The 27,688-nt window shown below is 42.6% G+C and overlaps 1 protein-coding gene across 18 annotated transcripts in view; it reads left to right on the forward strand.

Moving 5' to 3' along the window:
• Positions 1–27,688, forward strand: part of DEPDC5 (DEP domain containing 5, GATOR1 subcomplex subunit) — a 41,152-nt gene that overhangs the window by 1,280 nt on the left and 12,184 nt on the right. For 6 of the 18 annotated variants that reach the window (XM_048322348.1, XM_048322352.1, XM_048322354.1 and 3 more), the window contains exons 3-34: positions 499–586; positions 1,256–1,302; positions 1,629–1,714; positions 2,518–2,601; positions 3,267–3,316; positions 3,816–3,885; positions 4,211–4,289; positions 5,861–5,922; positions 6,349–6,418; positions 6,871–6,943; positions 7,098–7,201; positions 7,584–7,658; positions 7,851–7,985; positions 8,452–8,513; positions 8,611–8,684; positions 9,219–9,288; positions 10,765–10,801; positions 11,222–11,342; positions 12,390–12,610; positions 14,161–14,364; positions 14,859–14,994; positions 15,361–15,458; positions 16,743–16,823; positions 17,376–17,441; positions 18,762–18,945; positions 20,036–20,196; positions 20,585–20,702; positions 20,877–21,044; positions 21,883–22,102; positions 22,954–23,087; positions 23,445–23,553; positions 26,301–26,363. In XM_048322348.1, coding sequence (XP_048178305.1) covers positions 499–586; positions 1,256–1,302; positions 1,629–1,714; positions 2,518–2,601; positions 3,267–3,316; positions 3,816–3,885; positions 4,211–4,289; positions 5,861–5,922; positions 6,349–6,418; positions 6,871–6,943; positions 7,098–7,201; positions 7,584–7,658; positions 7,851–7,985; positions 8,452–8,513; positions 8,611–8,684; positions 9,219–9,288; positions 10,765–10,801; positions 11,222–11,342; positions 12,390–12,610; positions 14,161–14,364; positions 14,859–14,994; positions 15,361–15,458; positions 16,743–16,823; positions 17,376–17,441; positions 18,762–18,945; positions 20,036–20,196; positions 20,585–20,702; positions 20,877–21,044; positions 21,883–22,102; positions 22,954–23,087; positions 23,445–23,553; positions 26,301–26,363 — 3,350 coding nt within the window. Of the gene's footprint in view, positions 1–498; positions 587–1,255; positions 1,303–1,628; positions 1,715–2,517; positions 2,602–3,266; positions 3,317–3,815; positions 3,886–4,210; positions 4,290–5,860; positions 5,923–6,348; positions 6,419–6,870; positions 6,944–7,097; positions 7,202–7,583; positions 7,659–7,850; positions 7,986–8,451; positions 8,514–8,610; positions 8,685–9,218; positions 9,289–10,764; positions 10,802–11,221; positions 11,343–12,389; positions 12,611–14,160; positions 14,365–14,858; positions 14,995–15,360; positions 15,459–16,742; positions 16,824–17,375; positions 17,442–18,757; positions 18,946–19,939; positions 19,988–20,035; positions 20,197–20,584; positions 20,703–20,876; positions 21,045–21,882; positions 22,103–22,953; positions 23,088–23,444; positions 23,554–25,939; positions 26,106–26,300; positions 26,364–27,688 lie in introns of those variants that run through there. The other 12 variants (XM_048322351.1, XM_048322361.1, XM_048322353.1 and 9 more) reach the window with 12 other exon arrangements.

The raw sequence follows: 27,688 nt of genomic DNA on the forward strand, positions 1-27,688 counted from the left end.
ACTTCCTCCTCTTTTGTTGCAACACTTAATCTGGTGTTTCAGTCACCCTAATGAGTGACATACATGTCAGTGACTTATGACTGCACGTAGATGTGTTTCTGAGCACTAATAACAGTGCCATTGATTTCATTGCTCCCTACTTCTGGGCTTACAGCATGTTGATAAACCTTGTCGAGATTCTATGGCTGTCTACTTTCCTGCTGGTGTTCATTGTATGAAAAGTACAGAAGTTGATTCTGGTTTCCTAAATAAGACACAGTCTTTTGCTGAACACTTCTTTTGTGAAAGTTCTGTTATTTGAATTGTTTGTGCCTGCAAGAGTGGCTGATCTAAATTGGCTGGGTAGGGATCCTGTCATGTGGTGAATGGAAAGCATTTTGCTGATGTGTTCATCTTGGTTTGGTGTATTTATGCATACTGAGCTATTGTATGCAAACATGCAGCTGTCTGTGTTTAGTATGTATCTGTTCACTGCCTTCATTCATTTATGTCTTGTAGATGATGAATTGGTGGTGAATCCTAAAGTATTTCTTCAAATCAAGCTGGGAGATGTTGTGGAAATTGCACATCCCAATGATGAATACAGGTGAATTCTCTTTGCTGATATCAGTCAGGTTGGAGCACTGAAAGGATCTGTTCGTGTGTAGTGGTTTCTAGAGTGAGAGGCTCTTAGGGCTGATATAACTTTGCTTCAGGATGCTGCCATGATTTTTTTCTGCATAAAGAGAAGTAAAGAGGTTAACTTTAGCAAGAGTGCTTCCTTAAAATTTGTGGAATTCTTTGTGTTTGGTGTTAGTTTGCTGATCTTCCATAGGCCAAGTAGCACATGAATCTAGAATCTGCAATGTCTGTATCCTCTTCCTACATCTGCTGTTACCTAAGGATTATTCTTCTATCCTACAGTGTATCCTAGGCAAAATTAAAATTTTGTGGCCTTGTTGTATGAACCTGTTCATCCTGCAGCCTGTATCTGAAAAGCAGCAGAGCACTTGTGAGGCTCTGAGAAGTTCTCGTGTGACCTAATTCCCCATTTGTAGTATCATCTTTATCTCAAGAGTACCTTATAAAGAGTGTAAGGAACAAAACGGAGTGACAGGTGGAAAGGATGGTGTATGAAGCTTTCTAGAAAATATTAATGTTTCTCTTTAGCTTAACCTATGGTCCATGTTACTAAATAGTTTTGAGTGTACGATTTACCAGAGAGACTGTTGGTGGTATCTCAACTTGTCTACCTTTTTTCTCTTCTCTATGCTAGTCCCCTGCTTCTACAAGTGAAATCACTTAAGGAAGATTTGCAGAAAGGTAAAACTAGACTTATGCACAGTAAAATCATAGGAAGGGTTACATGACTGGGCTGTACCTGTGACTGATGTATTTTAATTTCGTAAGAAAATCAATGCTTTGTCTGTTTAGCAAGGGAAGGATTAGAATTTTAACAGAAAATGAGCAGTTAGTTCTAAATCTGCTTTTGTTGGAGTAATGTGAGGTATGGTTTAAACAAACTTGGCTTTTTAGCCCAAAATTTGTGTTTCATGTCAGTCTCACTGTGTTGGTTTTGTACCTGTAAAGCCCTTGAAACCTTTTGGGGACACTAACTTCTCTGCTGTCCTTTTTCATTCTTGTGGCAGAAACGATAAGTGTGGATCAGACAGTTGCGCAAGTGTTCCGCCTGCGGCCGTACCAGGATGTCCATGTCAATGTTGTTGACCCAAAGGTGTGTGGGTTTGCTGCTTTTTTCCATCCATTTAATCACTTGACTCAAATCAGAGTCCTGGGACTTTCCATCTACAGTAGTCTGGGGGAAAAAAAGGCATTTTTTTATTGAAAGATATTTAGTCTTCTTCCCTAAGAAAATGAGCTTTAGACTTTTGAATTATTTCCTGGTTTGTTATATGTCTCTTCTCTCCCTATTATCTCTGTTCTCTTTTTGAACTCTATGATCCAGCTTCAACAGAGCTTGGTAGAAATGCAGACTTTTCACATATCTTTAAATTTCAGAAATTCATGAGAATCAGGCAGAGTAAAGAGAAACAGAAAGTGTCCTAGTCAAAAGAAGAGCCATGGCCTGGGTTTGCATTATTTGATACCACAGAGCCTCTTACGGAGAGGCATTTCCTGTAAATGTCCCAACTATTAAAAGAGCTGCGGTCAGAACTTATATTCTGCACAATACAAAAATACAATACAAAAAGGAAATGAGGCTTCCTTAATGTCATGAATTGCAGTAATTTGTTTTATTTGAGCTTCCAATCTGCACTGAGACTCGTAGTAGAGATTTAGTCCTTGGGCTTTTTCTGGTCACACTGTGCAATGTTTTGCAGCTCAAAGTACTTGAGATACGTGCACAACTTTGGTATTGATTTGTATGGGCTTCCCTTTTATCTTGCAATTTTAGAGATATTGACTTGCTTTTGAATGGCACTTCTTGTAACATTTGGTTATTAAATGAACAGATTGGTGGGCCCTACTTAAAAACAACCAGTAAAATCTAAGCACTGTTTTTCATCCATTTCCTAGGAGGTGACCTTGGACTTGGTGGAGCTGACATTTAAAGATCAGTATATTGGGCGTGGGGATATGTGGCGACTGAAGAAGAGTTTGGTAAGGCCTCTGCTGCCCTTGTGCAGGGTGCAGGTGATGTACCTTTTATTTTGCTTGCTGTGAAAGAAAATAAGTGCTTTACAAAATGTAGAAAATCGAAGACAAAGACAGTGTCAGCAGCTCCTGAGGATCTTGTGCTGTGAGTGGCACATCAGAGTTGGCAAAATGGATATAAATGTGTTGTAGAAAAACAAATCCCATCATTTCCTACTCCACTGCTATAATGTTGATGACTGCCTTGGGCATTGAAAATGCTGTTGAAAGTTTTTTTGCTTATGTTCTGAATTTTGATAATTTTCTACATTTGGAAGGAATTGAATCCAAATGTTTTTCAAGTAGAAGTATGCTGAAGTATCCCCTCCCTGAGAGTACCACTTAATAAGCAGCTATTAGAATATTTTCTGCCTGCATGTCTGAAGTGCAGTCTTTGGCTCCTCTAAGTGCAGTGAATTAGGCAAATTAGAGTTTATATGTGTTAAAAGTGATTTTCTGTTGTCTACTACAGAGGTTCTGTAGGCTGAGCTATTATTAGTAACTGCACTGAATGGATTTTGTGACTTCTGTTGTAAAAATCATGTGTTTGAGTGCAAGTGGGTTTTTTTGTACATTGTTCTACTCACTCTGATCCTGCTCTTCTTCTAACAAATGTAACTCTTCTTTCCTAGGTCAGCACGTGTGCATATGTCACCCAAAAAGTCGAGTTTGCAGGTATCAGGTCAGTTCCTCCTCTGTGGGCTTACTGTTCGTTATTGCTTTAGCTTCATGAGTTCTAAGTACCCAACTGGAGACTCTTCTCTGAAAAATCCTTCATGTTTCATTGTTATCTTACTCATCTACAGACCTCTGCACCATGGGGTGGGGAAAGGCTTCTATCTGATTTGGGGTGAAAGAAACTAATAGTAGGGCAGCCAGCTACACTCGTGGCCTCTGATTAAGGCCAAATAATTTTCTTTTTATCTCTCTGACTACTTCCCCCCCTTCCCAAGCTGTATTAGTAGTTCAGAGTGGGCTAATTCAGTTGCTGTTGGGGTGACACAGGGACAAGGAGATGTGCAGATGCAGAGGGAAATGGCTGTTTGACATCTTTTGGGTTAAAGATCAGGTTTTAACCAAATAAGTCATCCTTGAGTGCAGATTTTGGTACATTTCTTATTTGCTCAAATACTGATTGTGTAATCTTCATATTCAAATATTCTGCTCTTCTTTCCTTCCAGGGCCCAGGCAGGTGAACTGTGGGTAAAGAGTGAGAAAGTCACTTGTGGATACATCAGTGAGGACACCCGGGTAAGAGTTCAGGAAAGAGGGAGAAAGCAGTTTTTCCCTTCCTTTGCTTGCAAGGCTTTTTGTAATTCTATCTTGCCTGCAGATTTGTATGGATCGTTGGAATTGGCTGTGTTGTAAGGTGAAGAATGGCAGTAAGTTCAGGACAATGAATCATTATTAAACTTCAGCTCTGCTGTGCTGGCAGCACTAGGAATGACTTGTTAGAGGGGAAATTCCCTGTGATGCAAGGGCCACAGTTGTATAACTTGCTGTGTAGTTAACCTCTTCATTTGGGCCTTTTAATGAATGTACTTTGTTTTAAACAAGGTCTTTCATTCCTTTGCAGGTGGTCTTCCGCTCCACTTCTGCCATGGTTTATATTTTTATCCAGATGAGCTGTGAAATGTGGGATTTTGATATTTATGGTACGTAGGTAATGAACCTGCCTGTGCATGTGGATGGTAGCAGCTGTCCTTTCTGCCCCTACTAGGAAACTGCCACTGCTGTTTATTTCTGCCACTACTTGCAAACGAAAATGTCCTGCCTTTGGCCTAAGCAGTGCTCCAAGGTCTGCTGTGGTGTTGCCTTAGATCCTTACTTTCAGTCCCACCCTGACACTAACTGTGCTGTAATTATGCCTCCCCTGCTGGGGGAGAAATTTAGAGTCCTTGCCAGGAGTTCGAGAGACAAACGGACCTCCAGCCTTCTCTGCTTTCAGATAGTTGTTAATATTAAGTCTTATCAGAGAAATAGAGCCACTTAATGTGATCTAGACATAGCACAGAGCAGAGAATGCAGGAGAATGCCCCGTTATCAAGATTTACACAGTCTTTCAAAGGTAAATTAACCGATGGTTACTAAAAGCGTACGTTATTTTTACTTTTCCACCAATGTATAAGAAATCATCTAGTCACAGAGACAGGAACTGCGGAATTCTTTATCCAGTCATCCCAAACTACTTCTACTGCAGAATATGGAGTAGTAGAAGAAGAAGAAGGTTTGGAGAACAACAACATTCCTCCATTTTGAAGTTTTTTGCTTTTATCTATTTACTACATTAACAAACCCAAATCTTCTAAATTTTTCACCCTGTGACAATCTTACATAATATTCTATCACCTAGTTCACACCAGTGTAGATTTGAGTTCTTCCCAGAGGGTAGGCAGTTTTCTCCAAGGACAAAGGTCAAAAACAGTGTTGTCCAGGGGGGTAGAACCCTTCAAAACAGGCAGAGAAATACTCTCTGCACTCTGGGTTCTACACCACCCATTTCTGTCCCTGGCTGTGCTGTCATTTTCCTGTCCGCGTAGAGCCTGGGTATCATTATCTCAATGATGAAATCACTGTGAGCATTGGAAAGGTTTTCTATAGATATGAACATGTTGGGTGATGAGAGCAGGCGCAAGTTTGTGAATCCTGAAGCCAGAAATCTATGGAAGTCCTGTGCAAAGAGGACCTTGATGTTTAGATTTCTCTTGACATTGGCTTTACTGAGGAAGTAAAACCTGCTTTAGCCCAGGTAGAAGTTGGTAACTTCAGCTGGAGGTATTACAACTTTAGGCATTAAGAGTGAGTCACTTCTCTGTGTCATCCTATTTTTTTTTCTGGCTTAATTCTTTAGCAAACCTCTTGCCACTTCCTTTGACCATGTGTTTAGGCATATGGAACTGGGCAACTATTCAAAACAGAGCAGGGGATCAGTTGTGCATTCTATGCCTAAAAGACAGTGCAGGTGCTTTCCCAGCATGCTGCAAATGTGTTGGAAAAATGAATTAAGGGTCAGATCCTTCTGGCAGTAGGAGTCATGTTTACATCCTCTGAAAAAGTGATGCTTTTTAATCTTTTTATCATGTTATTTTAGTGATATTGGCCTTTATTATGCACACAGCTGCTCTAATTTTAATAAATATAGTTGTCCTAGAATCTTAGGGTTAGATATGCCCCATAGTTGAAGTAACTGTTGTTTTCTGATGCTTGGGAGATTTTTATTTTGCAGGGGATCTATACTTTGAGAAAGCTGTGAATGGTTTCCTTGCTGACCTCTTCACAAAATGGAAGGTAAATAGATCAAGTTCAGTTTTAATTTTTTATTTCTCTGGAATTGTTAGGGACATTTCTCTGAACAGTAACACATCAGAATATCAAATTGCTGTAGGTATAAACAAATTGTGTCAACTGTCTTGTTTTCTAAACAAACGTCTTGACAACTACAGAGAGGAGCTTCTTTAGAGACTAGTGGAGAGTGTTCCCGGTAAATATGATATAGCCAAGCAGCACAGAATCTGCAGGACAGACCCTTTTGTTATGTCAGAGAGACAGATGGAGCACTAATGCAGATCCATTAATGCCACAGTCTAGTTTTTGTTAGTTACCTTTGTTTCTGGGTGTGAGGGGAGACAGGGTGTTATTATATGTGTGTATCCACAGTTTTCTACAGAATGTGACTTTTAAGGTTTTCTTTTTGCATTTGTTCTTCCTGGACAGGAGAAGAATTGCAGCCATGAAGTGACAGTGGTTCTATTTTCAAGAACATTTTATGAAGCAAAATCTATAGGTACGCAAATTCTCTGTTTTCATGTTTCCATTTTTAAACCTATCTCCTCTGTTGAAAGTTGGTCACAGGCTGACAGGGACTTCTCTTAATTGCCATGTTCACAGTATTCTCTGTCAAACACATTAGGTACATAGAGATTGTTATGAAAGTACTGCAGTGAAAACCTTATGTAGAAGAATGTCACAAATTTTCCTTACCATACTCAAGCTGTCATATTGGTTTAAAAGCAGTTTTTATATTGTATAGAAAGTCTGATATTTCTCCAATTATTTATAAAATAAAAAACTGTATTTATAGTTTGTTTGGTGGGGGCTTTTCTGTTTGGGTTTTTTTTTTTTTTGGTTGGTTTTTCTGTTGTTTATTTTTAATGGAAATAATAGCTTCTTGCTGGAAAAGATGAGTCATTTCTATACAAGAGCATGGGATAAGATGTGCTTTTCCTTCCATTTCAGATGAATTTCCTGAAACACATCGTGCATCGATTCGGCAGGATCATGAGGGAAGATTTTATGAAGATTTTTACAAGTATGTTTTCCTCCCAGTTCTTTTCACCTCTTATCCCACTGTGTATGTGCAACTCAATGCACTCTTTTGTGCATTTATTTATAGTTTGTTAATCCCTTCTCACTTCCCCTCATGACTTCCTTTCATGGGCCTCATTAGGTTGTCTTTTTTCTAGAGTCGTAGTTCAGAATGAGAGGCGGGAAGAGTGGACTTCGTTGCTTGTGACCATTAAAAAGCTTTTCATCCAGTATCCTGTGTTGGTACGACTCGAGCAAGCAGGTACAAGAACCCTCCTTTCCCTGCTTTTATCCTTTGCTCTCTCTTTTTTCTCTTTCTTTGGGTTTGGTGGGGTTTTTTTTTTGTTTGGGTGGTGTTGTTGTTGTTTTTTTGTGGGTTTTTTTGTTTTGTTTTTTTTTGGTTTGTCAGTAAACTATCCAGTTTCAGTTGGAGTCTGGTCTTGTGCCTCTTAGTGCTCTCCTGGCTGAGCAATTTGCCTGGATCTTTCCGTAAAACTTAATAATATCAATTTTGCCAGTACTTTTTGAACTAGTAGTATTTAGTACAGATGTATTTTTTCTGTGGTTTTCTTTTATTATATAAAGCAAGTCTATACAGGAATGGTGACTTTTTTTTTTTTTTTGCCTTCTGAATACTTTTCCAGAGGGCTTTCCTCCAGGTTACAATTCTACCTCAGCACAAGGGAACTACCTGGAGGCTATAAATCTTTCATTCAATGGTAAGTTATGAGCAATGGGTAGAAATATACAGGAGAAGAACCATTAAAGCAGCTGCCAATAAATGGGTGTGGACTTCTGTTACTTTTCCCTTAACACTGTGAAAAGGAGGCGAGTATTAGGTGGTCACCTGCCTTGCTCTGAAAAGAAACATCCAGGGTCTTTTTAAAGTATTCCTGCATTCTCTCTGGCAGTGTTTGACAAGCATTACATCAACCGGAACTTCGACCGCACCGGGCAGATGTCGGTGGTGATCACCCCCGGGGTGGGGGTGTTCGAGGTGGATCGGCTCCTCATGATCCTGACCAAGCAGCGGATGATTGACAATGGTAAGTAGCTGTGCCTGCAGTCTCTCTGAAGGCAAACATGGATTTGGAAAAGATCTAGCTTTTTCTGGCTGTGAAAAAGTATCTGCGGTAACTCGTGCTCTGGGAGGAGGGGTTACAGCTGCAAGACTTGTGTCTGCACTTCATATTGAAATGGGCGGATTTTCAGAGTCCTTACAGGCATTTAATTTCTTTTGTTTGTGATAGAGAGCTTCACCTGTCCATGCAAACCTTTCCCTTAAAGGATAATCTTGCATGAGTTGCATTAATTTAGAAAAAACATTTCTTATATTCCCACAGGTACTGTTGGTTTGTAACCATACCATGGGACTGTTGACTACTGTTTTCAGTATTAGTACCTCTTAAAGTATGTGAATACAAATTGGGTCTTCAAATTGATGATCTGTTTTGTCTTAGCACATCAGTCCTGCTTGGTTGATAGCTGAACTCTACTGTTGTCTGTTTACAGGGATAGGTGTGGATTTGGTGTGCATGGGAGAGCAACCCTTGCATGCTGTACCGCTCTTTAAGGTAAGGCTGCTTTTCCCTTCTCTCTGTTCCTACTACAAACGTTACTCATTTTGTGACTGGCTGGATACAATTAGTTGCTTTTGAATTACTCTTACAGCTCCATAATCGCTGTGGCCCTGGTGACTCACGAATGGGTGATGACTACAATATTCCACACTGGATAAATCATAGGTAGGTGAATTCTGTCAGCCTTTGCTAAACACTTCTGCTTTGCTTTCCTCCTCAAAATGTCTTGAATTCTCTTTCTTCTTTCACTGTTTATTTCCTCTGCTTTCCTTTTGAGGCAAAGGAAATACTACATTACTCTTGAAGAACTCTGGGCATTAATGCAACATAACAAATGACAGGGTTTTGAAACAGCTGGTGTGAGTCACTACAGCTGTGCAAATCAGAGAGAGTTGTGTAAATGGCACAGTGGAAGTGGATGTCTTTCTGTAGAAAGAAAATGAACTGGGCAGTGCAGGTGTTAAGCATATGAAGCAGTGTCTAGACTGAGGCTCTACAAGTATCAAAGCCCTGTCTTTAGGCAAAGAGTAGCTTCTCTCAACCATACCTCCATGTTTTCCATATGTTGTTTATGCACAGAAAGGTATCCCATTTTCTCCATCCAATAGCTGACTCAGGTTCCTGGTCTGTTTACTGTGTAGCAAACCAACTGTGTTGAGTTCTTAGAACACCTTAAAGCCACCCTGGTTTTTCTTTCAGTTTCTATACATCCAAAAGCCAACTCTTGTGTAACAGCTTCACTCCACGGATCAAGCTGGCAGGAAGGAAGGTGGGTATCTTTCTGATTTATATTTTCTTACTAGTGTCTCAGTTTGAGACAAGTTTAGGGGGAAATGCTCTGGAAGGAACGTGTCCTCCCCAGAAGACAGGTTTCAGCACCCCTCCCCCACCAATACAAAAGGAATTTCTTGGATGAAAGTGAAAAAAAAAATTTATTTAGCAAGCAGAGTGCTGGCAAGGCACAGTGTGACCAATAGGTAAAGCTCTGTAAAGGGAAGGCCTGGTAAAATCATGGCTCTGGCCTGTTACTTAGCCTAAGTAGAAAGGGACTGTGGGAGAGTGACTCAGCTAGAATAGAGGAAGTGAAGCACGCCACGTGAATGCCTCGTGCCCGCAACATGGTGTATGGTGTTCGGTTAAATTGGGTTTGTTGTGCCTTAAAACTATGTAAACTGACAACCGACTAACGGCATAAAAAGGCCGGGTTTTTTGTCAATGAAGTTCCTCCTTTGCACCTGCCTGGGGTCTCCTTGCTGCTCCGTACCGCTACAGCACAGGAAAAAAAAAAGAATAACTGTTAAAATATTAAACCTCCTCAATGTGGAGAAAGCTGGTGGATTTAGAGTTCCCTCTGTATCTGGCTTGGCCCCTCCCGAGGTCCTGGGCCGGGATGTGGCGTCCCCACAGCCTCCCCACTGGTCCGTGGGATCTGATGATCTGGTTCTCGGATCACAGCTAGGCCCAACAGTTCCAGAAGAGGAAGGGGCAGCTACTGGAGGATTTTGGTATGCTGGCATGGGAAAATTTCTTGTCTCAGCTAACAGGCTGGCTAAAAGCAGGAAGGTGCTCCCTCGGTTCTGCAGTGGTGAGAACGCAGGGGAGTGTGTGTGAGTCCTTGAACACAACGCGCGCTGAAGAATTTGCCCAGCTTCTCTCCCCCCTCTTCTGGACCCAGCTTAAGGCTGTGGGACCCATTTCTGGGCAATAAGCAGATGATAGGGGAACACAGTATTATCATAAAATCACCCCAAGACAGCTAGCATGTCAGATACCTCTTCTTAGTCAAGCATCAGAATATTTCTAGCAAGTATTCCAACAGCTGGAACTAACTTTCTGTGTTAAAAGGCTGTGAAAGCAAAGCTGCAAGGTTTGTTGTAGGGATTGTGAATGAGGGACTAGTTTGTAGGTCTTTCCTTTCTAGGATAAAATTGGGTGAGAAATGTTTTAGCCACCATAAAAATCAGAGTTTCATTCTGTAACAAATAACTCTATGGAGAGGAGGAAAGGTGTTGAGCATTGTGTTTTTCACACAGGTTTGTGACCAAGTATCAGTATTTAATATTTCTGAAGTTATCTGGCTGCCTCACTGAGTCAGCAAGCTAAACCTTGTCTGCTTGATCACATTGGGGATGTTTCCTTAAAACATGCTGACTGTTTCCCTTCCCTCTGTCTTTTCTCTTGCTCTTTCTTTTTTTCTTTCTTTGTTTTTTTGGTCACTTCGTGCTTTCTTTGTTGGACTCTCCAGCCATTGATGGAAAAAGCAAAAAATAATCGTGATGCCTGTAAGTAATTATGTTCTGGAATTATCTGTCCCACTGACTCCCAAACTAACAAACAGCTGCAGTAAGAGAATGACACTCCAGCACAAGGAAGGGACAATTGTTACAGAAAACCATCAGACCCATACTTAAGTGTTTCCTGTATTTGTTACTCAGGATGTTAATGTGCATGTGCCAGTTGACTTCTTGACAATTAACTCATTTAGTGTTTAGGATATACGGAGGAAAGACATTATGGCCTCAGCAAGCCTAATTCAGAGGCACCAGCATTGATAATTGAGCTGCTCCAGCTGCTCTGCTCATGACACTTTGAGATTTCTTCTGGAATAGATACTTTCTTTAGGGGTGAGGGGTGGATACTCTGACTTGCAGATCTTGAACATTCTTGAAAGAGGTTCCAGTGCTGTATGATTTTTATTTCAGCATTAGGAGCACCAAAGGATGCTGAGAATGCCTTGCCTATCCAGGTAGATTATGATGGCTATGATGCCCAAGTGTTCCGACTGCCAGGCCCATCCAGAGCCCAGCGCTGTACCACTTTCAGGTGAGAGGCTTGTGAGTGCACTGGTTCTAGAGTAGCCATGTTATGTATGCTTGATACATAAAATACTTGGAGAAATACAAGGAGAATTGATCTCCACATGCTCACAGTTGAACAAAAAGCTTCATCTGTACCTGATCTTTGAGACTGGTTTTCTGGTATTTTAATAATGTGTGGGGTCTAGGATAAGGCATAAATATATTTTTTTCCTTAAATCTTTAATTTTGTTTGAAGTGGAATAAAGCTAGTCTCCCTAGCAGATTCTTCAAGGGGGTTAAGAAAGTATTTGCACAGTAGATTTGCACATAGTTGTAGAAATAGATTGTTTGATGCACTGTTTAGTAACTGGTGAAGAGTGTGGTGAGGAATCCTCCCTGAAAATGATGCCTCTCTGAATGAGAGAAGAAACAGAAAAGCTGAGTGCAGGTTCTCAACTATTTCATGTCCTTCTGTCTTAGGAGAAAGGCTGATTATTCTCAGGTCCTGGCCAAATCAGTTGAATAAACTATAAATTTAAGTGCTTTTTCAGAAATACGTGGTTGACAAGCTTGTTTTGAAGTACTTTTTTTGCTTTGCTTCTTTAGTAGTATTGCCTAACTCTGAGCATGTGGACTCACTTATTAATATGTTAATATGAGCAGCCTGTAGGAGCCCATGCTGAAAGATGCCAGCACAATTTAAATAGTTCATAATTCCAAGTAGTTTCCCTATGGCTACATGTTCCTGGCGCTGTAGGCTGAGCTGTAGGCTGGTATCTTCTAGGCCACATCTCTACCAGGTTGGTGTGATATCTGTAGGATTGCACAGGGAGTTGAGCAGGCCCTTTCACAGCCCTTGTGCTGGAAGCATTGCAGTGTTCTTGTGTTGTGTGATGCACAGAAGTATAAATTACCCAAACAGTCAAAAAAGATAGTGATGGCTTCCCTGTAATGCTCTTCTTGAGTTCACCTGCTGAGCATTGAGTCTTTTGCATGACTTTGGCCTGTTCCAGCCCCCTGATAACCTGGGGATTAATTTCTCTTTCCTGTCACTGCGCATCCCTTTCATCAGGTCTGTGAGGGAGAGGGAAAGCCGCACGAGGAAGAGCTCCAGCTCGTACGATGTCTCGTGCAGCCCCTCCCTGCAGAGCCGCACGCTGCCCCCGGAAGAGGTGAGGAGCCAGGCTTCTGATGACAGCTCTCTGGGCAAGATCTCCAACATCCTGATGATCCCGCGGCCTCACCTGCACCAGTGTGAAGTCAGCAGCTCCTTGGGCTATACCAGCACCAGAGGTCAGCCTGGGGCAGATGGGAAGGTATCTTTGGTGGGGAGAGAAGGTGGACGTTTGTGTTGGCCACTGCCAGGCCAGCACAGTGGAGATGGTGCTTATATTGGCACTCATGGTACAACTTTTCCATAACTCCAGCTGCAGCTGGGTGTGCATTCTCCCCTTGTCATCCTTGTCCAATTCCATTGCTTTTTTTTAATGGCTTATCGTAAATAGAAGTGTCCTGACACTGATTTTCTCTTTTCCCTTGCCTATTGCCTTCTTTCAGTACTTGACTATTCTCCTGTGCCTGTCTGCAAATGTGGACATACACAAGGAACTTGTATTATTCAGGTCACCTATAATCTGTCAAATGAGAACTGGCCTTAGCAGTGAGCCCTGGGGGACCCTGCTTATAGCATCTCTCTGTGGGGATTTGTTGTCATTAAGACTCACTTTCTGGATCCTTCCTTTTGACAGTGTACTGCTGAGCTGTCTCAGTGTGTTAGCAGTGCTAGCACTCCCCTTTTCTTCCTTCCCAATTTAATTTTGTTCTCAGGCAGAGTGCAGTATCTTCCACAAACCCAGCTCGTCTCAATGTAAATTGTATTCCTCCCGCAACTGCTTTATCCTCTATAAAATTCTATCCCTCTTCATGTTTTTTTTCATGCCATGGTGTATGACACTGATATCATATTTATCCTGTTACAGGAATCGCAGTTACTAGTGTGGAACTGCTCTCACACAGTGTACTTGATGTTACATCTACCTTTCATCTTTTCCCCTGTTGTCAGTTAATACAACTCTTTTCTTTCTTTGGTATTTCTGTTACTCCTTTAGTTTGAAGGATAGTCGTGTGACCCAGCTGAAGGTGTTCAGCAGGATGAGGATGTGTGTGGATTAGGACTGGCGGGGAGGAAAGAGTCAAAGAAACTGAGGTTTTTCATATGTTGCATTTGACAGTATAGAATGGTAAATGAGGCCCTTCCTTCTCTAGGATTTTCAATTGTTGGGCACTGTAATTACTACTTATCCATCTGGTATATTTTTCTCTCCTGTTTCTGAATAACTTCTGTTCTACACTGAATAGTGACAACTAACTGGTGTCTTGTGGAGATCATGTACCATGTCTTCTGGGACTAATCCCTGATTTCAGTGCTCAGATCTGAGTGTTACAGAAAAGGCATGTGTACAAGGCTCAGCTGTGGCTTCTGCCATGTCTTTGGTACTCATCCTGAAGTTTCTGTTATGTCAGTCTTTTGATTTCTCAGGAATTCTCAAAGGTCCGAGTAATTCTTCATAAATGGCTTAGCAAGTGGTTTCTTTATGGATTAATTTAGTAGAAGTTTACAGCAGTGCTGTAATGGCAGATGGAATATTACCTTTTCTTGTCTGGGTTCTTGTTTACATTGTAATTTTCAGGCTGGATAGGAATTGCTTTCAGCTTCTCTGCCTGCTTATTTCTTAGGTCTCCTTATTTCCACTTATCCTGGGCAATCTTTATATCCTTGAGCAGTCAATTCTCTTGTGCTTGGCTCCTGCACGATCTCATGCTGACTTTGTGGTGTTTTCTAGATTTTCTTGAGAACACGCTGGAGTCGCAGCAGCGTGACTCCAGCGCTCCGGGGAGGTTCCATGTGGGCAGTGCTGAGTCCATGCTGCACATCCGCCCGGGGGGATACGCACCCCAGCGCGCGCTCATCAACCCCTTCGCCCCGTCCCGCATGCCCATGAAGCTGACGTCGAACCGCAGGCGCTGGATGCACACCTTCCCTGTGGGTGAGCTGCCTCACAGCACATTTGGCTGCTGCTACTTTGTCCTTGTCCAAGATTAGCACAAGAAGAGAGCCAGTAGGAGCTCTGGTGCATTAAAGTGCTCTGCACACTACCAGAGGCTGAAATGAGTGTACAGGCCTGATCAATTCTCTTTTGGAAAATACCACCTCTATTTGCAAATGAGCAGGATCAGGTACAGAACAATCTTACAGTAAATGGAGACTGTTGAAGGGAATTGTAACTACAATTTGGGTAGATTTTCTGATGATGAATTGTTCACATAATTGTTTAATGCCTTGTAAGTAGGCCCTCCAAAATGTTTTTAAAAATATTCTGCTTCACTTGCTTCAGAGGAGATGGCAGAGGTTAAAGGCTTTGAAGATCTTGTAAACATGCTTTCTTAATGTCAGTGCCTATTCTGTTGGCAAAAGAAGGGTACAAGCAACTGAGGAGTCAGTGCAGATGTGGTGATCAGTGATCCAATTGCAACTGTGTAGGTCCCTCAGGAGAAGCTATCCAGATCCATCATCAAACCCGCCAGAATATGGCAGAAATGCAGGGCAGCGGGCAGCAGGATTTGACGCATTCATCTGCGGAGCTGCTGGAGCTGGCTTACCATGAGGCAACTGGCAGGTGAGCCATTTGCTCAGTCTTGAATGTTGGGTTTATAAACCATGAAATCAGATCTGTAAATAGCCAGCTAAGCTTTATTTCTCTCCTGAGAGGACACGAGTAGCTGGTTCTTTGCTGTCCTGCAATTTGGTTATTGGTGGAGGCAAAGAACAAACAGTATGGACAGATGTGGAATGCTGTTACACCCTTCTCTGTGCTGCCCTTGTGCCATTCCATCTCTGCCAACATCAGTGAGGGATGAGCTTGGTTCCAGCCCGGGCTCAGCTGAGGCAGAGGGGCTGAGGTCTTGTTGTTATATTTGCTAAAAGCAGGGAATGGCACGAGTGAGGAGGGTTATACAAAACAGGCTGGTTTGTTTCACTGCAGGCACGTCAGCTCTCGGCATCCAGGGGACAGTAGCTCCTTCCTGAGCTTCGGCGGAGCAGAGGAGTACGGGAACGGGCTGGGGGCCGGCCCCGGTGCAGGTAACGGGGCAGAGGCGGGGCCGGGAGAGTGCTGGCCTTGGCGGCCCTGGGGCATCGAGGCAGGACTCGAGGCACGTGGGTGGACAGGCACTGCAAAGCAGGAAGAATTAAGAGTGGGAAAACGGTGATCTGTTAGTGCTCCTACTTGGACTTTTTGGTATATGGTAGTTCTTTGGGTTGCTTTGTTGGTTTTAGTTTGTTTTTGTTCAAGGTGTCTACTTCTCTAGGTTTGTCTTACAAGGTTTACTATAGAAAGATGCTCACTGTTTTCTTAAAATAAGCTCTCAGGCAGTTACTGAGTTCCATAGTAACAAAGCAGTGATGTCGAGACTCAAAAAATAACTAAATATGCCCTGGTGTTCAGATCCCTTTTTTTTTCTAGGTGGGGTTGCCTTAAGCTGTTACCCTTTAGAGAGAAGACACGTCTGTACTTTCAGTTGAAGATTAGCTCTATCTTCCTTAACTTACCTAGACACCTGAATTAGTGGAAATTCTCAACATTTCTTTTGAGCCCTGTAAATGGAACAGCATGCCATGTTAAGCATTCTGCTGTGTTGTCTGGTTTTTTTGTGACCTACCCTCTGCTTTTGTGAACATACATTTTAGCTGGGCACATGGAAAAAAATTGAACTTTTGGACTACAGCATTCAAGATTTATGTTCTTTTCTCAAAACCAATTTAAAGATTTTTTTAAGAATAAATTTGCCCTTCTGAATTACACTGGATTAAAACAATTTTGTTTTCACTTATGCCTTGTAGAGCCTTGAAGAAGTTAGCAGACTTAATTTTCTTGTGCCTCATCTTGTATTCACATAGTCACATTTAAAATTGTTTTCTGTTGCTTCCTTCTGTGAATTTCGTCTGAATACATTTAATTTTCTTGCTTTACATTTTTAGTATTTTCTGGCTTCGAGATAGGCTCTGGTTTTGCAACTGCTAAACTGCATTTCAGCTGGGTGCAGTTTGCACACTGTAGAGCAAATCCTGGCAATAAACATACTTGCATTTTACAGAATTTGTGTCTGTAGACCCTCAGCTATCTATAGGGGCCGCACTGGGACTCAGTGATTGGACTGAGGGCTCTCCCTTATGGTTTGAGTCACCTACGAAATGAAGCAGTTGGAAGGGGGGGCTTGTTTTTCTGAATTTCCAAAAGTACGATTTCTTGAGTCTGGTTCTCCTCTGCTGCCTGCAGCATGGTTTGGTGCAACGCGGGCTTCAGAGTGAAAAATGATCCCATCTATTTCCCTTGGGGTTCAGGATGTTGTCGCTATTGCCCCGCAGATGGAGGTGGTAGCTCAGAGCGAGTAAATCCTGTTGCAATTCCCGGTCTGGATGGCAGATGGCAGGAGGAGCTGGTCAAAGGTGAATGCCGCTTAGAGCCAGCTCCTGTACGGGTTACTGGCATCATCATGTAGTAGATATCCACCCTTTCTTTTACAAGGGAACAGCTACGATGTTGCTACCAAATTCCTGGGTAAATCTACCTAAGCTAGTTTTGAAAAATAGTTCCTTTTAAATATTTGGAAGCTTACTGAAGTTTTTATTTTGATAAATGGCTTTGAAGGCAGCAGTTTTTCTTGCCTCCTTGGCAGCTCTTTTTCTCTCATGTGCTACACCAGTTGTTTATAGGAGCTTATAGCATCTACTTTTCAAGATGTTTCACCATTTTGGGAGGAGGGTTTTGCTTGGGCTTTAGCTATTGAACACTTCTAGTGTGATGTTCAAATTTGATCCAAGACGTATTTTTCCTCATTAATTGGCTTAGTGTTTCTTTCTGCTGTGCAGAACCCAGAGATTTTCCATGGAGAGAAATTCTGTATCTTAAAACACCATCATGCTTTTGATTTATTTTTGTTTGAAATTTGAGAGAAGTGCATAATTGGTTAAAATAAAACACATATTTCTTTCTTGTAGGGGTGAATCTCAAAACTCAGAACAAGGATGCCTTGGAAGATGCTGTCTCTAATTCTCCAGATCCAAGTAAGCAGAAGGAAGATTTGGAAGAGAGTTTGCATAGGTGGGAAGATGGGGAGGGAAAGGGCATGTACATATATAGAGGCATCGGGAGGTGGTGGGCAAGAAACTGAGGAGCCTCCTTGGCTTTTGGCAGTGGTTTATTTTGGCCTGCAGTAATTTGCAGGATCTCCCTGTACTGTCTCACTGTGATTGCAGTTCCATAGCTCTTAAGAACATGTGAAGCTGTTTGTTTTGTTACATCTGAAATACTTCCCTTACCAGACACTATTACGCAGAAAGCTAAAGCTGCTGAGCTGGTATCTGTCTCTCAGTATGAAAAGTTTGTTTGGTACCAGCTTGTAGAATTAGAATTAGTACAGTCAGTTTCTGAATTTGGTACCGTTTACTGAGAAATATCTGCCCTCACTTCCTTGCAAAATAAGTGTGTCACTGCTTAAGAAAGCTTTTTCTTTATAGCAGTCTGTCCTGTATTACTTTCTTGCGCAGTGTTCCTGCCATTGGTGTTAATGTTTTTATAGCAAAATAAATTTCTAGCTGTAGGATCTCTATGACAAGAAGTTAAAAATCAGTGGGTGATATGGATTGTTTGAATTGGGTCAGAATGTAATGTAGTGGTGAGCTGATGATTTGGTATAATCTAGTTAGCTTTTCCTTTTTAATGTCTAGTTTTACATCCCTGTAATCTTAAAACTGGAGCATAACTCTAGGAAAGGGTGTGGGAAAAGATTGCTTTCCAAGTTACTATTTTTCTGGTCTTCCCACCCCTCTGGATATATCTTCTGTTTTTATAACTGTGGAAATACTCCCTTTTCTGCTGTTGTACTATTCCAGAAAGAGGCTGGTCTGTCATTCTTTCTCTCCTCTCCAGCTCCTTCTGCAGTTGTCTAGGACACAAAACTGGTCTGATTTTCTTGTTCAGACTTGGAATGTTGATCTGTTTATTAATAATCAGTAACTGCACCTGACTTGCTGTAATTTTGGAAGAGCAGTGGCTATGTCAGCTCTAGCTTTCAATCAAGAGGAAATTAAATGTATTAACTTTGAATGCCTTTTGCATGATGGGTTTGAATCAGCATGTGCACTGCATTGTTTAACAAACTCTGTCTCTTTCTCTCCCTCCCTTCTTCCCGTCCTATTTTCTTTTTCCCTTCCCATTCCACTCCCCTTTTTGTCCCTGTTGACTTTATGCCAACTCTGTTTTTTGTCTCTCATTCTTTCTAACTCTCCTGTTCATGCACTTCTTTCATCCTTCTGTGCACCCTGTTTTTCCATGGGTGACCACATATGCCCTCCTTGTGTGCCCCCCATGACACAACGAGGCAGTTCTGACGCTGTCTGCTCCCCCCGTAGTGCCAGGCTTCTGTTGTACAGTTGGAGTGGACTGGAAATCCCTCACTACTCCGGCCTGTCTCCCTCTCACCACGGATTACTTCCCCGACCGCCAGAGCCTGCAGAACGATTACACGGAGGGTTGCTATGACCTGCTCCCAGAGGCTGACATTGACAGGTTTGGCCAGCACCTTCTCTGTACAGTCCTGTGCTTAAGGAGCAGGTGATGGAAGAGGATCGCTGCAGTCTGTACAAGTGAATGATAGATTGCTAGCAGAGCAGCAGAATACTTATATTTTTCTTTTTTCCAGTGATAGCTTTGCACCTTTTCTGATGTTCCCATCAGACAGTATGGTGCACTCTGTAGATTTTATGTTAGAAATTGTTTGCATACAAATTTTTATGTCTCTTTTCTGTTGTGTTTCAATCAAAATATTCAACCTCAAGCTATCATCTCTTTTAATATGCTTTCTAGTAGTTAATCTACATTCTAGTGTTCTGGAAACACTAAATGAGCAAAGCATGTGGACACACAGTGTTTAAGATGCTTATCCTCACTCTAAAGGATATTTAGTTTAAAGAATCTTGTTTGAAAACAGTGTTAGTTGAACAAATAGAACTTCTCTGCTTGTCTTAGAGGTCTCTGGTAACTATTCTTTAATAGGGTTAGTTTGGTTTTTTTTACTGAAGCAATCTCATTATCTTAAACATTTTTCAGACTTTCCATAACTTGTAAGACATCAAAAGACCTGTTCGTGTTGCTGCTTTATGGGAACAAAACAAAAATATTAATCAGGGTGATTGAAATACATAGGAAGTAACAGGATTAATGAAGAAACACCTGAAAAAAATGTCAGTAGGAAGGCAAAGTTCAGAGCAGGAGTTGTAATAAGATGCCACAACCTCTCTGCTCTCCACTTCCCACTGTGGGAGAGGCTGGAGCATTGCTGCCCACTGGCATTCTGAGCTCTCCTGAACATGTACAAACTGTACTGAGGCTGCCTGCAAAGTGCTGAAAAAGCCATCTTTGGGAAATTTATTGTTTCACAACTGTTGCAGGCAAATTTGTTACTAGTTGTCAAACTGCTTTCAAAGGCAGCAGTAAATATTGCCAGACAATTAATCACCCTGTCTCAAAAAGTGCCCATTTTCCTTCCTGCTCCCACAAACAGGTGTTCCCAGGCAGAGGGCTTCAGGGCCCGGAGCAGAGCTAAGAATAGGTATGTGGTCAGCTTCCTTATTCTAGTCTGCTTAACTTTTGTGTCCAGGAGGGATGAGGAAGGAGTGCAGATGACAGCCCAGCAGGTATTTGAGGAGTTTATTTGTCAGCGTCTCATGCAAGGCTATCAAATTATTGTGCAATCCAAACCACAGAAACCGGCCCCAGCCGTGCCACCCCCGCTCAGCAGCAGTCCCCTCTACAGTCGAGGTGAGTGACTTGGACTTGACAAGTCAGGCCTTTGTCTTTCCTTCTGCCAGTCCCAGTAACCTCGAATTAGGCACATCCACCCGTTCCTCAACACTTTATGTTGGCTGTTCTCTGGTGATTCTGCCTAGGGAAGTTCTAAATGGGTGGTATATGAATCCCAAGTGCTCTTCTTTGCTTCTGATATCAGCAAATCTTAACCGTAAGAGCAAAAGACTCATTGTGCAACTGTTCCCTAAAAGTGTGGCCTGAAAGATGGATTTTTAGCTTGTCCTGAGTTCAGAAGCCCACTTCTGGACTCCAGTTCTGGAGTCCCTTTTTATATGCACAGTGTGTTGATAAAGTTCTGAGTACTGCAGTAAGCTGAAAGGGTTTTGCTTTCTACAACTAGGTCTTGTGTCGAGAAATAGACCTGAGGAAGAGGATCAGTACTGGCTGAGTATGGGCCGTACTTTCCACAAAGTCACCTTAAAAGACAAAATAATTACTGTGACTCGGTACCTGCCAAAGTAAGTATCTCTCTGGTTGAGCAGTTTGCTGTCAGTGTTCAGATGAACATTCTTTTCCAGCTCTCTGTGCTTGCTTGAAAGAACACACTCTAGAACCTTCTTTCTTTTTAGGAGAAGAAAGAGAAGCATCAGTATCAATAATACTGAGGTTAATGCTTGTGTTTGATCTTTCAGGTATCCATATGAATCTGCTCAGATAAACTACACCTACAGCTTGTGCCCCTCACACTCTGACTCTGAATTTGTCTCTTGCTGGGTAGAATTTTCCCATGAGAGACTAGAAGAGTACAAGTGGAATTACTTGGATCAGTATATCTGCTCTGCTGGCTCAGAGGATTTCAGGTGAGAGCTCCTTTTCCATCCAGACTGTTCTGTGTCCTAATTGCCTCTTTTCCTTTTTGACCTAAAATTTCGTCACCAAGTTCAACCCACAAATGCTCAGTACTCCAGGGAGAATATCTGGCCTGCTTTCACTGTCAGCTTCCAGCAGCTGTTGCCTTGTAGGAACCTTGCTCTCTATTGCTGGTGCATTATCTGACCTTTGATACAGACTCTTGATCACAAAATTCAGCATGGACTTCTTTTTTTCTCTCCTAAAAATGCAAAGAAATAAGATGGCATTTTGTACCACGCATATGCTTTTCTTGGCTTCTTACTGATTTCTGGATCTGACTCAAAACTTTGATTTATTTTGGAGCTTTGTAGGTTTGCTTGAGTACTGGGCTTGACTGCAGTCCTACTCCTAAGCTGTGGAGCAAGTGCTTACCAGAAATGTGGAATATCTCCACTAGTATCAATAGCTTTTTTGATATCTTCTCTCCACACAACCAGTCTTTATCATGTTTTCTTTTCAGGTCTCAGTCAAAATACCTCCTACGATAATGTGCACCTTGAAAAATCCTTTTTGCTTGCATATTTTTAGAGAAAAAGCCTTTGGGGCCTATCTTTTACAGAAAAGAAAGCATATCTGTGTGACAATTACTCTGAGGATAGCCTTGTTGCCAGTGATATTCAAATTGCTGGCCATTCCTTTGCACACGTGCTTGTTCTGACTCAGGGATAGCAGCAGGGTGGTCGCTGCACTCACTGAAACGTGCAGCAGGTAGATTTGTACTTTAGATTCTGGAAAATCCTTCCCAGGAAACGGCTGAACTCTGTCCTGTCTTCCACATTCCTGCAGCCTTATCGAGTCCCTGAAGTTCTGGAGGACGCGGTTCCTGCTGCTGCCCGCCTGCATCAGCGCCACCAAGCGCATCATGGAGGGGGAGGCGCACTGCGACGTGTACGGCGACAAGCCCCGCTCCGACGAGGAGGAGTGGCAGCTCCTCGATGGCTTCATCCGCTTCGTGGAGGGCTTGAACCGCATCCGCCGCCGCCACCGCTCCGATCGAATGATCCGAGTGAGTCCCCAGCCCTCGCTGAGGCTAGGTGTGACCTGAGCTGCTTATGAAGCGTTAGCAGGGAGACCTGAGTCCCTCCCAGGCAGGCTGGGGCACATGTGCCTGTGTCCGTGTAATCCATCCCTAAAGGCCAATGCTGACCCGTGTGCTGTGTCAGCTTTCAAACGGTGGGGGCTTGTTAACAGCTTTGAGGAAATTTACCCGGGATGAGCATCCTGTGCTGCTGTGACTGCAGCCAGTTCTTGCTCCGGGACAAGCCAGGCTTTTCTGCGCAGCAGAGCCATATCTTAGCCTGGCAATGGTCTGTTTTATACCTTGGCCGGTCTTTTCTTACCCAGGAGCCTGATGCCTCCTCTTTGCAGGTGTGCTCTGCTTTGTGCTTCAGGTGGGCTTAGCCTGCATACACCTCTCTGCCTTGTAATGCAGACAGTTGATCAAAGGGGTCTGAGGTAGTTAAGCTGGTCACTTCTGGGTTAACGTGAGTTGGTTCTGTGCTGCAGATTCAGGAGAGGGATTGCGAAAAGAGAACCATAAGGGTGAATTTTTTGGTAAACAGTAGTTTCAAGAGGCTGAAGAGAAACTGGCTCGTGTATTAAATTCTCTTCCCGTTCACGCACTAAATGGGGTAATTTACTTCAAAGCAAATTCACCTTTTCCAGGATAACAAACATTTTATTTTCAGAATAGCATCCACACAAGACACTAGGCTATTCCACTTCCTGTGGAACCAATAGTTTGCCTCCCTTTTTAAAATGTACTCAATAAACCCCCACTGACATGAGGTGTTGTATTCTTGCTTACTAGTTAAGCCTAGCTTGACTAAGTCTGTGCTTCCATTTTTTCTTTGTTAGAAAGGGTCTGCCATGAAAGGCTTGCAGATTGCTGGTCCAATTTCCACTCACTCTCTGGAGCAGTCTGGGCCTCCCATTGGGAAAAAAGGAACCTCAGCACTCTCAGCTCTGCTGCAGATGGAAGCCAGTCAGAAGTGAGTCTCAACAGGCTGTGCGAAGAGCCTAGAACATCCTTCCTACATATTGCACCTAGGCTGGCTAAAGCACATTTGGGGAACTTTGTCTCATGTTGTGTTACATACATAGGAGAATAATATTTTTAATGCTAAGTTAGTATTACACGTGCATAATAAAACTGAGTTCAAGGGTCCATGTTGTTTGTGGGGGGTAAAAGGTACTTAGGGAATGTTGGATCTGTCCCTCAGTGTGTGGGAAAGCAAATATATGAATATACAGCAGTACCCCTCTGCAACAGTTGCCTTTGGGGGGGAAGCTGACACAAAGTATGTTTGAATAAACTCTGTATTCCTTCCTTTTTTTTTTTTTTTTAGGACACTGGGGGAGCAGCAAGCAGCAATGCTTTCTGGGAAGAGCTCTGGGCAGCCTTCGGAGAGTGGGAACATTGCTATCACACCCACCTATATGGACAGCCCTCGGAAGGTAAAGACTTCCTAGTCTTTCTTTAGCTGCTATTTCTACATAAAAATTCTTCCAATAACCAAAGATTATTTCTCTGAGCACTTGGCTACCTCATACCACATCTTACTCTCTAATCCAGTAAGAGCTGATCCTGTACTGGCCTTTGTGTGCAAGGGCAGAGGAATTAAATTCTGGAAGTGTGACAATGATATGGAATCCCTGGGATGCCATTTCAGTGTTTTGCTGATCTAAGTGCTGTTTGCTAATTAGTGCAGTTCCTTTGCTGGTAGCACATTTCATTTCAGTCATGGCTTGACTGTCAGATGTAGCAGTACAGTGCTGCCTGGATCTGTGTGCAGGCTGTCTTGGAGAGAAAATCAGCCTCTAGATTGTGACTGTGTGAACACTGAGTGGAATTTTAACAGCAGGAACTTGAGTCTTTTGCCTCCGTTTAAAGGAGGGGATGTGTTCCTGAGAAGTGATTTAGATGTTATTCCTTCACTGGCTGGACTCCAGGCTAGCGAAAGTGGTCTTCCTGGAGCTCTCTTCAGACACTTAAAGAAAAGACTGTGCTATCCCTCAGCCTTTCTGTCAACTGTCCTGTGAGAGCCAGGAGAGCAGGAACTCTGCCTCCAGGTCCACCCAGAAATATTCGATTATTTTTCTGTGTTCTGGCATGAAGGTCTTCCAACAGAAGTAACAAGGAACTGAATAAAAATAGAGGATTTAAATATGACCTGTCTTTGGGCTCAACAGTTCAAATACTGAAAAGAAAAAGTTCTCAGATTCACCACTGTCAACCACTTCTTGCAGCATTTTTCTCTTAGCATCTAATGTTTCTATGTCCACTGTTTTGTGCCACCACCAGGAACAAGTATTGTGTTATCCTGGAGACCCAGATATTGAAAGTTAAAGTGATAGAGTAACTGTGATCATCTCTGTACTAGACACTTACTCATAGTGTTAGTGTTTGGAGAACACAGATGAGAATCTGGAGCAGGATGTGCTAGGCCTGGAAACAGTAGGTGCTCAAACTGACTTGAGGTGTGTTTGCAAACTTCCATATCATAATTCAGGCTTTGCATTCTCCTCTAATACCATTTTGAAAAATCAGCTTCCCTCTTTAAATACAGAAATCTTAAATGTCCCTTTCTACCAGTAAAACTGATAAAAATTCCGTGTGAAGTGCAGGAGGAAAGAATGTTGTGTCCAGTTGTTCTGTGTGGCAAAGGGGGAAAAAGGCAGAGTGGGCTTCCCTAGCAGTGGCATAGGGGTGTGCTGGGACCAAATTGGCAGACTTTGTGCTACCAGAAAATGCCATCTTGAGTAATGTTGAAAGTAATGTTCAAAAGCCTCTCTGGAAGGCTGACTGGAGACTCTGGAAGAGTGTGTTATCAATTGAAGGCCTTTCATGCTGCAGCAGTAAACACTCCTGTAAATATTTACACACAGAGACTGGGACATAAGCAATTGGAATCTCCTAATTGATGGCTCATGCCTGTTGGAAAGATGTCAGTGGACAGGCAGCATTGTGCTCACTTGGGAACAGCAGCAAGTGTGTGCCTCGTGTCACAGCCCCTGCAGGGCTCCCCAGCACAGGGAAGTCTGACTTTCCACACACTTGAAGCCAGAGAACTGACAAATTGTCACAGCTGTGAGCTCTGCCAGCAGCCGAGGGAGCAAGTGCTTTTCTAGCATGCTCCTCAGTGCTGGAGTTACTCCAGACCAAAACTGAGCCATTGGCTTCACTTTACTTCATTTCAGAGTAGAATTGACAAGTCACTTTAGCCAGTTACTGGGCAACACAGTGTAGTTTTAACCCCGTGAGTTTGCTTGATCCATGATCTCTTTGGAAAGTCTTTGCCCTCATGGATCCAGGGTGCTTGGCTCTGCCTCTGCTATGTGTAAATTGCCAGTCACGTAACCCTGGCATTGATTCTTTCCAGAAAATGTTTTATATGTACATACCAAGGTAAGCAGCATCTTAACTGCAGCCACGACAAAAATATTTTGCTGAGGGAACAGAATAAGGAATTGCAAATAAGGAATGAAAATCTAGATGACTTCCACTGCATTGTCTTATATGATAAGAAAATCTTGACGCGTCTTTGAGTAGCAGCTGGGGATAAATTCACTGGGGTTTGTAAGTAGGCAGGAACATAGCACAGGCAGTATCTCTTTAATTTTGCATGAAGTATTAAACACAGTGTTGGAAGGATCTTTGTGAAGAGTTTTTCTTCCCTTTCCTTTGCACCGTACCAGACCTGCATTTAAGAGGAAGAGTGCACTTCCTGAAAAGAGCTCCTTTGCCTCTCCCTCTTTAACATTTGAATGTCTAACAGATTAGAAGAAAACCCCTGTCCTTCTTTGGATATTTGTCATTACACCTGTGGTTTCTGTATTTCAGTTTTCTATTTGGGATGGAAGCCCCCATACTTCAGAGCTCAAGACTTTCTCCTTTGAAGTATGGAGGGAAAGCTGCAGTTTCAATTGGCTTCTGATCAATGTGGGTTTTAAATTTTGGGAAAGCATCTGTGCCAAGGAAGAGCAATGTCTTGTTACAGAGAGAGAAAGTAAGGATATGTGTGTGAGTAATTCCTGATGCTGTGCATTCTGCTGCATCTGACCTTCTGGGTCTGGGATTTGCATTCTCCTCATACTTTATCTCTGGTCATTTCATACTTGCACAACCTTGTATTTGCTTTTCTTCAACTCCTTGTTCCTGTTGCTGTTGCCATTAATGGGCCTACTTCCTCTGATGCCTTCAGGATGGGGGCTTCTTTATGGATTTTGTTCGCAGCCCACGCACAGCTTCAGCCTTCTACTCACAGGTTAGTTTTGAATGGGTTGTTGTCATCTCTAGCTTTTGGATTGAGGTGATGGACAGCATTTGTGTCCTGAGCTTGCCATGCTGGGAACCTGTATTAGTTTCCACATGCTCTCATTGAGAGTGGGATGCACAGCATTGGCAGGACAAAGGGGCAGATGCAATCATTTTTTTTCCACCATTCAGTGCTTGTGCTGCATTTTGGATGTTCATGTGCCCTGTCTCACTGTCCTTTGCAGTACTGTGTTGTAAACTACTAAAGCTGCTCTTTTTGTTTTTCAGTAAGTGCTTGTTTTCCATCTTCCCTCACTGAACAAAATGGCAACAGCTCACTTGTCTGATTCTTGGCTAAATTTCTTCTGTGGTATTTGATTGACAGGTGACTCTGGAGATATCCAAATCAAATTGTGTACTTGGACTCCTAAACAACTGAGGCTGAGAATATTAGTATCATCTTGGTTTAAAAGAGTCATTGTGACCGAAGTTGTTAGTCCACTTAACACCAGTTAGGAATTAGCAGTAATACAGTGTGCCCATAGAAAATGCTGCCAGTTGAAGTGAGCCCTGAGGAGGGAGAGTGGCTTTTGCTGGCTGTGGGCACTGTAGAGTTGACCCTGGAGCATCTGCTGGTTTTGGCTGCCCAAAAAGGGACATCTGCCATTAGAGATTTTTGGGATGTGAGAAATGGCATAAATAAAGGACTCTTGGCTCTCAGACCTAAGTCAAGCTACCAGCTTTGTGATTTCTAGCTGTGTATGTGCTGTGGATTCATCACTGCAGAGCAGCCCCCATATTTACACCAGCTTGAGTTAGAGTTACTCTGCCATTCGTGTTCTCTCCCCCACCTCTCCAGCTTTTATATAATGTGCCTTTACTAAACCATACGTGTTAATGACAGATGGCAATTACAGCCTGTACTTAGCTGAATCCTTCAGCATTCATGCTCTTTCTGAAATGATTTTATGTTAATTTTGTGAACTATTCAGTCTACCATTAGAATAGTGTGAGTGTTCCTGCAGGAGGAAAGTGTTCCTGTTGTCTTGGTGACAGGTGTGGGTGGGTGCCAACCAGCCTTCTCATACTGCCCTGAGAAAGGAGGGAAGATGAGCTGATTTTTTTGAGCATTATGAAACTTGAATTCATGTGATACATTTGCATATTTTTGAGAGTTAGACTTGAAACTATATTTGCTAAATGCTTACCATGGTGATTAAGTGTCCTGTTCTGTCTATTGTGTGCCTATAATCATAATTATTCACTTGGGTTGAAAATGTCAGGCTTGGACTGGTGTTGCTGGTTTGCCAGTAGTTCTCTCAACACAGTTGTTGC

This window comes from Corvus hawaiiensis, chromosome 18, assembly GCF_020740725.1.
Source record: "Corvus hawaiiensis isolate bCorHaw1 chromosome 18, bCorHaw1.pri.cur, whole genome shotgun sequence".
NCBI lineage: Eukaryota > Metazoa > Chordata > Aves > Passeriformes > Corvidae > Corvus > Corvus hawaiiensis.